Genomic DNA, 11,756 nt, shown 5'->3' on the forward strand with positions numbered 1-11,756 from the left:
AATAGAAAAAAAAAGGAAAAAGCGAAAGAAACAATTTTTTAAATTAAGTATCATAATATTGTACGGACCTGAACGATTAGTTTCTTTACTCAATTTGTTTTATATATGTACGTTATATAGATATTAATAATTATGAAAATAGAAGACTAAGTTATTTTATCAAGTGCCCTTTGCTTTGTATCATAGTAAAAAAGAAAAAAGAAAAAGCAATCAAAACGCGTTTTGTCGATAAAATGAAGTAAAAAAAAAAAAGAAAATACACAAATTTTTTTTAGTTTTTCTTTTCCAAACTGAAGATAAACAATGAAAAAAAAAAAAAAATAAAGAAAAAAAAAAAATGACTCGAAATAATAAGAAAACAAAAAAATGAAAATTATCTTGGTGCATTTTTAATTTCTCAGCTTTTTATAAATTTCCTTTTCCTTTTACGTATTTTTAAATTAAAAAAAAAAAACAAATGACTGATTATTAATTAAATAATTTTTTTTTGTCTTAAAAATATTTTTAATTTTATTTAGACTGTGTTAAAATTATTTTCGTATTTTATCTATAATTAAAAACAATTAATGAAAACAAAATTTTTTTTTCTCTTACAATTGTTTTATTGTTATAATATTAACTAACTGTTTTATTGTTATAAAATAATCATCTCATTCATTCAATCTAATCATAAACAATTATCTTAATCATACATCAATCAATCAATTAAAATTATTATTTTTTAAAATTTATCGATACACATTTTTGAATATTTTTTTTATCAATTTCAAACCTCTTTTTGTTTAAAATAATAACAATATTAATAATTATGAGGAATGACCATCGAGGTAAGTGTGATAAATATTATTAATTTTTAATATTTGTACGTGAAAAATTACTTATTAAATACGGTATTGTTATTATCATTAAAAAAAGAAAATAAAAAATAATCATGAAATTGCTTCAATTAATAATTAAAAATAGAAAAAAAATAATGTATGCTTTTCAACTAAAATAAAATTAGACAGTTAATTATTATTAAACAATTAATTACCGCTACTACATATTATTATTATTAGTTTTTTGTTTTTTTTTTTTTTTTCACAAAAATTATTGAGTCTTGTTTTGCTTATTATTAATAATTGTGAATTATTTTTACAATCAATTGATTTGTAAAAAAAGCTCAAAACAATGAAAAAATAATGTTGAATAATCAAACGTCATGTATTAATTATTAAAATACAATTAAATTTACTTAATCAGAATCAGAATCAGAGTTAGAGACTCGATATTGTATTACTTTTCTTGATCTTGAACTTGTTGTTTTTTTAGGAACAACTGGTGAATCATCAACAAAATCATCATCACTTGATTCTGATTTTTTAGCTCTTTTTCTTGATTTTGTTGAATAAATTTCATCAGAATCACTATCAGATGATGAACGTTTTTTATTCTTTGTTCTTTTATTTGTTTTAGATGATGATCCACTACCATTTTCATTTTTTTTCTTATTTGTTGTTGTTGTTGTTGTTGTTGTTTTAGTTTTTTTAGTTGTTTTAGTTGGTTTAACTGGTGTTGAATCATCACATGATGATAAAACAACAGATGCTACTTTATTATTTGTTGTTTTTTCTGGTGTAACACCAACCAATGAATCAAATAATTCTTCTGAACTTTGTTTTGGAATTGTTAATTTTTTATTTGGTTGAAAATCATTATCTGAATCACTTTGTTCAAGTACTGGACTTGATATTGTTGATGGCTGTTTACTACTGTCAATTGATTCATTCATTGCTTCATCATTATCTGATTTAAATTCAAGTTCATCTGAATCATCTTTATCTTCATCTGAATCTAAATTATAAGTTTTTTTAGTAGCAGCAGCAGCACGTCGTGTACCTCCACGTGATACTGGTGGTGGTGATATACTTTCAAAATCAATATCAGGATCACTATCATCATCTGAATCATCACTACCTTTTGATTTTCTTTTTTGTTTTGTTGTTGTTGTTGTTTTTTTATCAATTGGTTTAAATGGTAATGTTGTTTGTCTACCACCACCAGTTTTTTTAATTGTTTTTTTTTCAACTGGTGATAAACCAAGACGATCATCTAATGATTTTGCATTTGATTCAATCATAACATCAAATTCATCTTTTTCTTCTTTAACAGCACCAATTTCTTTTTTAACTTTTGGCTTTTTAACAATACCTTGTTTTTTATCTTTTGTTTGTTGATCTAATTTTTCATATTTTTTTTTCATTTCAGCATCAAATTCAGGTTTTATTTTACGTCCAGTTTCATATTTAATTTCTTTAACAGCACCTCCTTTTTTCTTTTGTTTTGGTTTTTTATCACCTCTTTCTTCTTTTATTTGTTTTTCTTCAAAATCATTTAGGGCTATTAATAAAGCATCAAGATCATCTCTCCAAATGGTTTTTGGTGTTTTACTTTTTAATATATCCAATTCAGTTTTTTTATCATCACGTTTTTTTAATAATTCATCTATTTTTTCTTTTGTTAATGACCACATTGCCATACCCAATAAATAATCATAATCAACAGCATCTGGTGTTTCATTAATTTCCTCAGTTTCATCATTATTTTCATCATCCTGAAAAAAAAAAAAAAATCAATCATTTATCATTTATTATTTACCTGTTATTTATTATTAAAATTAGTTTGATATTCATTTATAACTTACCTCAACTACTTCATTTGAATTTTTTTGTGTTGCTTTCCATGCTGATACTGGATCTGAATCATAACCCATTGCTATCAATTCATCAATCATAGCTTTTTTCTTTTTTTTTTCAATGACCAATGTACCATCACATTTTTCCAATATAAATCTTGCTTGATTTGTTAATTTTCTAGCTTCAGCTTCTAATATACCAGTTAAATAATTTTTTCTTTTAACATAAAATTCAAGTCGTAAATCATAAAATTCTCTCATAATTCTAGTTATATCATCATATTTATTGAGACATAAATTTTTATCAAATGCACACATTGAACTCATTGATATTGTTGTTTGTAATTTAAATACTTTATAAACACCATCACGTTCATAATCACGTAATTTTTGTGGTGTTACTGTGACAAGAAAATTAATTTCTGATCCATCACTATAATCTTTATAATCAACAATTGATTCATTTGATAACATAACATCAAGTACTGTTTCTTTATAATGATTTGTCCATGTACCAATTGGTAATTCTGATATTTGTATTTTATCATTACCAATAATTGTAATTTCACCAGAAATAGCATAACGTGTATCACCACAATGTTCAATTTCACCTTTAAAATTTTTCCAATATGGTTTCATTGGTTGTATATCATTACCATCCATCATATTATATAAATTTTGTATTATTTCACGTGGATTATGATTTGGTATTTTGGTCATCCATCCAGTACCAATACCATCAGCACCATTAACTAATATCATTGGTATTATTGGTATATAATAAGTTGGTTCAATTTTTTTATTATCAGATATTTCATGTTGTAATAGTGCATCATCATGTTTATGAAATATTAAACGTGTTAATGGAGATAATTTAGTAAATATATATCTTGGTGATGCTGCATCTTTACCACCAGTTGAACGTGAACCAAATTGACCAATTGGTAATAATAAATTAATATTATTTGATCCAACATAATCTTGTGCTAAATTAACAATTGTTGATGTTAATGATGTTTCACCATGATGATAATCTGATTTTTCAGCAACAGATGCACCTAATTGTGCAACTTTAACTTCATTTTTATCATTTCTTAACATACAAACATACATTACTTTACGTTGTCCTGGTTTTAAACCATCAATAACATTTGGTATTGAACGTACATTATCATAATTTGAAAATGATACTAATTCAACATTAATAAAATCAGTATATGTTACTGAACGTGTATTTTTATGATATAAAAATTTTTCACCAAGACCACGTTCTTTTCTATCTTTTGTTGTTGTCATATAATTTGTTAGCCAATCTTTACGTTGATCACATGCTTTTTTCGAAAATGCCATAACAATATTTTTATCATCTTCATCACCAGCATATGTAAATGCAATACGATGTTTTTGCATATCAGAAAAATATTCTTTAGCTTCTTTTGATGTTGATGTACCCAAACCTTTGTAGTATTTTGGTTTTATTTTATTTGGTGCTGGTTGATCTTTACGCCATTCTTCATATTCAGCTGTTGAATAAAAACTAAGTTTTTCATTACCTTTTGTAACTTTAATTAATGGTGTTATAAATTCTTCAATGAAATTAAGCTTTAATAAACTTGGCCAATTATGATGTATAAAATTTATTAATAAACCTTTTATATGTGAACCATCTTGATCTTGATCAGTCATTATCATTAATTTACCATATCTCAATGTTTTTAAATCACTTAGGGTTTCATATTTTTTTTTATATTGTAAACCAAGTATTTTAATTAAATTATTTATTTCAGCATTTTCAATAATTTGTTTATGTGTTGCTTCACGTACATTTAATAATTTACCTTTTAATGGAAATACACCATATATATCACGTCCTTTATCAACTGAACTAACACCACTAACAGCTAGTGCTTTTGCTGAATCACCCTCAGTTAATATTAATGTACAATCAATACTTTTTGATGTACCAGCATTATGTGCATCATCTAGCTTTGGTATACCAATTATTTTTTTTTTCTTTGATGAACCACCAGTTAATTTTTGTAATTGTGTATCAGCTTTAAATTTAGCCCAATGTAATATTGATTCAATAATACCAAGTTTTGATATACCAGTTATAAATTTATCAGTAACTTCATATTTTGAACCAAATTTACTAACAACAAGTGTCATATTTTCTTTAGTTTGTGAATCAAATGTTGGATTTGTTATTAAACAATTAATAAATATCCACATATGTTGTTTTATTGATTTTTTATCTAATTTAGCACCTTCTTTATTTTTTTTTTTTAATGTATCTTGTAATTTTTTAACAATAGCATCACTAACATGATCAACATGTTTACCACCTTTTGTTGTTGCTATTGAATTTACAAATGACATTTGTTTAAAACTATTATCTGGTGATAATGCAACAGCAACTTCCCATCTTGGACCACATTGTTCATATGATAATTTAAGTTGATTATTTGAATCATCTGTTCTACCTTTTATAAATAATTCACAATAATCTTTAAAACCTTTTATTGGTATTAATGTACCATTTAAATATATTTTAACACCTTTTGTTGATGCTGCACAATCATATGCTCTTCTAGTCATTAAACTAACAATATCATCATCTAATTTTGTCATTTTAAATTTTTCTAAATCTGGTGAAAATGTTACTTTTGTAAAATCTTCTGAGCTACTTTCTTTGATACGTACTTCACTACATTTATTCATATTATTTGCCCATGATTGTTTGAATGATTTTTTATATTCTTTTGATGATGTTTCAACAACAAAACGTCCACTAAATATATTACATAATTTAGCACCATATCCATTTCTTCCACCAGTTACTTTATTCTCAGCATCATCATAATTTGATGATGTCAACAAATGACCAAATATCATTGTTGGTACATACATATTTTCTTCTTTATGTATTGCAACTGGTATACCTTTACCATTATTCCATACTGATATTGTATTGTCTTCTTGTTTGATATCTATTTTTATTTTATCCATTTTTGGATCACGTTGTTTATTATCAGCAGCATTAACAAGAATTTCATCATAAATTTTATATAAACCTGGTACATATGTTATTTCACGTTGTACCATTCTTTCTTCTTCTTTATCATATACCCACATTGCCTCAGTTACTTGTTCAACTGAGCCAATGTATGTATCTGGACGTATCAATATATGTTCCAATTGAGTTTTCTTTTGATAAGTACCCTCAATGGTTTTCTTTTTTCCATCACCGTTCTCCATGGTGGTGGTGCTTAATTGTTGTGATTTACCTCTGGAGAAACTAAAAAAAACAACATGTATATTTTAGAATATTTATTATCATCAACACACAAAACAATGGCGTCATTTTTAAACTTAACCTTCAAATTATTCATTGCATTATTATTTTTTTTTTCTCTATAATTAATTATCAATTAAAATTGTTATAAATTATAAATGGTATATTTAAATTAAAATTATATTATTTATTTATATTAATTTAGTGTTTAAAAATTTATAATTTACCGAATGATAGAATTAACAATTACTCGGCGGGAATGACAAAACATCAAACAAGCCAACGGTTTTTATTATTTATATTTTGTTTTTATTCCAGTTTTTTTTTTAATAACATTATTGGCTTCAACAATAGAAATATTTATTCAATTGTTGACTCTATTTATAATAATAGCTTTATTTTAAATTAATAAAATTTACCTTAATTTTTTTTTTGATAGTATCAAGCGATTAACAAACGGCGTCCTCAACGTTTTTTTTTTTTTATTATTATTTTTGTGTGTGCGCTCTCTTGATGTTGTTTTTTTTTCCTCTCTTTCTCTCTCTCTCTCGTCTCTCTCACTCGTGCAAATTGCAATCGATTAATTGAATTTAATAAATAAATTCAGTTTGTTTGTTTTTTTTTTTTTTTTCGAATTATTATGACGAAGAAAAAGCATTTCTACAACCACTAATTTTATTTATTTTTAATTTTGCATTTTTTCTTTTTTTTGCATATGTAACCCGACAAATACCGACAATTGACGAATTAAAAATTCCAAAAAAAAAATTAATAAAATAAAATAAACAGCCAAACAACAATTAACGAAAAACAATACTTTATTTTATTATTAACTTTTGGGTTAGAGAATTTATTTACAAATGACATGGTTCAAATTCCATCATTAAATTAAAATGGAAAAGAAGAAAAAAAAAAAAATTAAAATAGATCTAAATATAATATATACATCCCCAGTTAAAATTATTGTTATTATTTAAATTGTTATATCACAAACAAATTTGTTAATTTAATTATTATTTGTTTGTTTGTAAAGTCCAGCTCCTGGTTATTATTTTTTATAATATATAAATCAAATATTATAATCCAGGATTATTTAATCATCTAATTGGGGGGAAAAAAAAAAGAAGAAAATTTACTTTCTTTAATAAATTCTATACAATTCTGGGGATGAATTACCACATTAACATTATTATTAATTATTCCCAATTTGTTTACCATAAAATTCTGTGATTGTTTTTTTAATAATTTCTTTTTTTTTGTTTATTACTCTTATATATATATAAATTTATTTAATTATTTATTAAATAATCTTGTTCGTTGTTGGTGTTGAATGATGATGCTGTTGATGTTATCATTTTGTTTTTTTTTTTATTATTTAAAGGTATTTAATATGGTGTTTGCTACCTTCTCAAATTAAAACCTTGGGTACCATCAGGTCCACTTGGCATTCTAAGAACATTTGATGATACTTGCGGAGAATTATATGGTACAAAAAGTGGAATTAATGAACTTGCTGGACTGTATATTGAATTTGTTTTTGATGGTACTCGTCCAAAGTCATTTATTGTTGTTGGTGTTGTTGTTGTTGCTGTTGTAGTTATTGGTGATATAAGCTCCTCAGGACTTTTTTCTTCACCGAGAATTCTTTTTCTTGCTTCTGCATACTCTTGTTCACGCTTTTATTATTAAAAAATAAACAAAAAATTAGTTATATTATAATTTTAAAAAGTATTTTTTTAACGTACTTGTTTTAATGATTTAATTGGTTGTTTTGGCTTGTCACCATTAGTCATAGCATCTGGGATATTGTCTCTTTGTGGTCTTTTTAATATTTTAACTGTTGGTATTGGTGATACATACTGTGATCTTAATCCATCATCACCAAGAATAGTCATTCTTCCATTTGTGTTTTTATTATTAACAAGTCTGTAATGTAATTTTTTTTTTAAATTATGTAAATGCTTTATGAATGTATCAATTGATAGTTATTATTTTGTTAATATTTACTTGATATTTTGCTGAACATCCAGGCCCTCCAGTCCATTTAATTCAAGCGAGTTTAGCTTTCTGTCAAGTGCCTGTAATTATTCATAATAATATTGTTAAATAATTTACAAAAAAAAAACTAACCAACAAATAAATTAATCTCCCTTCCACTGTAACTAGAGAGAAAGTAAACTAGATAAAAATAAAAAAATGTAAATTCTTTAAACCTCCTTGATAAAAACTATAATATTAATTATTAAAAATTTTTTTTTTCATAATTAAGTTGAATTATTATTTATAAATATTTTTTTTTTATATGTATTTTTTTGTTATATTGTTATTGAATATTGACAAACTCACCCCAGATGCTTCCATCTCCTCCCAACTCTCAAAAACTTCATCAGCTGTCGACATTATTATGTGCGTTTTAACAACAATACTTGTTTGTTAATTTAATTTTTAATGTTATTTTTTTTTATTTTTTTTTTGTCTATTTGACAGTGTCCAGAGTTAAAGTATGATGACGATGATGATTTTTTAAAAATATATTTTGTTTTTAGAGTATGATGATAATTTTTTTTAGCTCTTTTTTTTTCGACAGATCACTGGAGGGCCTGATCTTATTCTCCGGGTGCAACCTGATCGGTTGTCGCCGTGAACGGGCAAAAGATCTTGTGTATAAATTTTTGTCCTCAATTAATTCAACACACACTATTTTTTTTTTATCCTTATATTTATTCAGTATAGCTTTTTTCTATTTTTTTTTTTCGTGTATTTCTATTTTTATTCAATCAGAAAGTCATCGGCCATTTTGTTGATTTTTTTTTCTTCTATTTTATATCATCAACAGTCGGTAATTCAGATGTCTTCTTGTCTTATTTTTTTTTTTAAATATTTGTGTGTGTGTGCTTGATGCAAGTCGCAAGAACATCAAGAAAATACCGCATGTTTATAATAAATATTTTTTGTCACATGCTTTTGATTGTTTAATATTATTTTTAATTATTGAATTATTTATTAAAAACATCAACGACAATGGCAGGAACAAGTAAAGATAATGACGTGCCACAAATGCAAATACGTCTTGTTACAAAACAACAACAGTAAGTTAAATAATATAATAAATAATAATTCAATATTTATAGGTTATTTATAAATTAATAAATTGATAATTTATTTACAGATATTCTGTACCAGATTATCCATTATCATTGTCATCAACAACAACAATTAAAGAATTAAATATTCTTGTTAATCAATTATTAAAAGGTTAGTTTTATTATATTTAAAATAATAAAGTTTAAATTGTTTTATTTATTTATTTTGTTTATATAGATAGTGCTACTGAAGAGACAAGTGAAATTGAATTTGATTTTATTGTTTGCTCGGAATTATTAAGAGCACCATTGATTGAACATATTAATGAACGTGGTGTATCAACTGAGGATGTTGTTGAAGTGGAATATCTTGAAAAACATCCACCACCAGAACCACAAGATTGTCTTATTCATGATGATTGGGTATCAGCTGTTGCTGTCTGTGGTAAATGGTAAATCATCTTGCTTTTTTTTTTAAGCTTTAATCAAGTTTAACATAAACATCAATTGGTTTTTGTTTTTCGTGTTTCTTTAGGATTCTCACTGGTTGTTATGATAGTTCACTTCACATTTGGACAACAAAAGGAAAACGTACGTTAACTATTCCTGGTCATACTGCTGCAATTAAATCAGTTGCATGGATATCACTTGATGCTGAAACTGGAAGTTTTGTTAGGTAATTTTTATCAGCTAATATTTATCTATTTATTTTTTTTAATTGATAATTATTATATTTTAGTGCTTCACAAGATCAAACAGCAATTATTTGGCAATGGAATATTGCAACAAATTCAGTTGAATGTATTCATATATGTCGTGGACATGAACAATCATTAGAAACTGTTGGTGTTAGTTTAAATTCATTTGAAATGGCAACTGGTTCATGGGATACAATGCTTAAAATATGGTCAACTTGTAAGTTAATTAAAATATATTATTATTTATAATAATAATATGATAATAATTATTTATTATTTATTATTAATTAATAGCTGCTGAAGATGATAATGAAGATGGTCCATCAGCAAGTAAAAAATCAAAAATTGAACGTGGTAAAACAAGAGTACCAAAAAGAACACTTAAAGGACATAGAGAAGCAATTAGTGGAGTTGTATGGTCTGATAATTCAGAAGTTATAACATCATCTTGGGATCATACATTAAAAATTTGGGATTCTGAACTTGGTGGAATGAAACATGAAATAACTGGAAATAAAAGTTTTTTTGATCTTGATTATTCACAATTATCACGTGGTCTTATTACTGCTTCAGCTGATAGACATGTTAGACTTTATGATCCACGTTCAACTGGTTTGTTTAATTTATTTAATTTATTTAATTAAATTTATTATTTATTGATGAGTTTGTTTTTATTGTTGTTGTTTTACAGAGGGCTCAGTTGTCAAGACAACATTTACCTCTCATTCACAATGGGTACAATGTGTTCGTTGGTCAACAACAGATGATCATCTTTTTATTTCTGGTGGTTATGACAATATTGTCAAGCTTTGGGACACAAGAAGGTAAATAAATTTAATAATAATTATTATTTTAATATTATTATTTAACAATTGTTTTTATGTTTTTTGTTTTTTTGTTTTTTTGCAGTCCAAAAGCTCCATTGTACGATCTTAGTGGACATGAAGACAAGGTTCTTGCTTGTAATTGGAAAAATCCAAAATACATGGTATCAGGTGGAGCTGATAATACAGTTAGAATTTTTAAATCATCTCGTCATGTGTCATAGATGAAACAATGTTATATTTTCATAATTGAATAAGAAAAAAAAATAATTAAAATAAATGACAAATGAAGAAAACAAAATTTACGTTTTTTGTTGTCAATTTTTTTGTCTACAAATTTTGATATTTATTCAAGTAATGTTTATTAAAAATGATGACAATAAATTATTATGCCTTTTTTTAAAAAAAAAACTATTTCTTTGAAGTTTTTCCTTTAAAATAATTTTATTATTAGCTTGTTGGTTAAATACAAATTACAAATAATTAATTTATTTTTTGTATGTAGATTTAATCATAATTAATAAGAAAAAATTAATCAAAAATAATATAAATTAACTCGACGTTATCTCGTTTTTTAAATCGTCATTGTAAATATTAACTTTGTCTAATAAAAAAAGAACTATCATATAAATTAAACAAAGAAAAAAACATAAAAATTTCCATTAAAAAAAAATTATTTATTCATTTAAATAATAACAATAAAACATAGATTTTTTTTAATTTAAAAATTTTTTAAATGAATAAAATTAATAAGTTGTAATAATTTCATTGATAAAATCTAGAAATGGATATATCAATGTAGAAATCATTGGAAAGCCCAAAGTATTTAATATTGATGCTGAAACAACTGCAATAAGATTTTCATTATCTATCGAAATAACAGGTCCACCACCATCACCCTGTCGAAAAAATAATATCATTAACTTATTTTATCATTCTACAAATATTATCATAGTAATAATTCAAATTGTGTTATTTACATGAGTGATACGAGCTTGAAAATCTGTGGGAGTACCACATAATTGTGTTGCATGAACAAAATTATAAGCACTAAATGCACTCTGACATCTTGAGTCACTTCTCAATGATAAAATTCCAATTTTATTTAGAAATCTATTGATATTTCCATCGATTCCACCCCATCCAGCGACAAGCAAACTTTTTGGAACGAAATTATAAAAA

At 25.0% G+C, this 11,756-nt stretch overlaps 3 protein-coding genes across 4 annotated transcripts; 1 reads left to right on the forward strand and 2 right to left on the reverse strand.

Moving 5' to 3' along the window:
* Positions 1 to 578: 578 nt before the first annotated feature.
* On the reverse strand, positions 579 to 6,528 carry LOC122858655 (DNA topoisomerase 2). 2 transcript variants are annotated; one of them, XM_044161686.1, is made up of 3 exons: positions 6,389 to 6,528; positions 2,684 to 5,972; positions 579 to 2,593 (listed from the first exon to the last, which is right to left on the reverse strand). In XM_044161686.1, the coding sequence occupies exons 2-3, from the start codon at positions 5,930 to 5,932 to the stop codon at positions 1,235 to 1,237; spliced, it is 4,608 nt and encodes a 1,535-aa protein (XP_044017621.1). In that variant the 5' UTR covers positions 5,933 to 5,972; positions 6,389 to 6,528; the 3' UTR covers positions 579 to 1,234. The 2 variants fall into 2 exon arrangements, with proteins under 2 accessions (XP_044017621.1, XP_044017620.1); XM_044161685.1 differs by lacking the exon at positions 6,389 to 6,528 and adding an exon at positions 6,197 to 6,335 and having other exon boundaries at positions 1,147 to 2,593.
* A 765-nt stretch (positions 6,529 to 7,293) lies between these two features.
* On the reverse strand, positions 7,294 to 8,756 carry LOC122858727 (SUZ domain-containing protein 1). Its single transcript, XM_044161835.1, has 4 exons — positions 8,316 to 8,756; positions 7,977 to 8,047; positions 7,715 to 7,895; positions 7,294 to 7,645 (listed from the first exon to the last, which is right to left on the reverse strand). Exons 1-4 carry the CDS (start codon positions 8,367 to 8,369, stop codon positions 7,370 to 7,372), a joined length of 582 nt encoding a protein of 193 aa, XP_044017770.1. The 5' UTR covers positions 8,370 to 8,756; the 3' UTR covers positions 7,294 to 7,369.
* A 69-nt stretch (positions 8,757 to 8,825) lies between these two features.
* Positions 8,826 to 10,875, forward strand: LOC122858698 (ribosome biogenesis protein WDR12 homolog). The gene is made up of 8 exons (XM_044161788.1): positions 8,826 to 9,058; positions 9,139 to 9,224; positions 9,291 to 9,504; positions 9,588 to 9,728; positions 9,792 to 9,967; positions 10,045 to 10,362; positions 10,442 to 10,574; positions 10,660 to 10,875. Exons 1-8 carry the CDS (start codon positions 8,991 to 8,993, stop codon positions 10,796 to 10,798), a joined length of 1,275 nt encoding a protein of 424 aa, XP_044017723.1. The 5' UTR covers positions 8,826 to 8,990; the 3' UTR covers positions 10,799 to 10,875.
* Positions 10,876 to 11,756: the final 881 nt, after the last annotated feature.

Source organism: Aphidius gifuensis, linkage group LG6, assembly GCF_014905175.1.
Source record: "Aphidius gifuensis isolate YNYX2018 linkage group LG6, ASM1490517v1, whole genome shotgun sequence".
In the NCBI taxonomy this organism is placed as follows: Eukaryota; Metazoa; Arthropoda; class Insecta; order Hymenoptera; family Braconidae; genus Aphidius; species Aphidius gifuensis.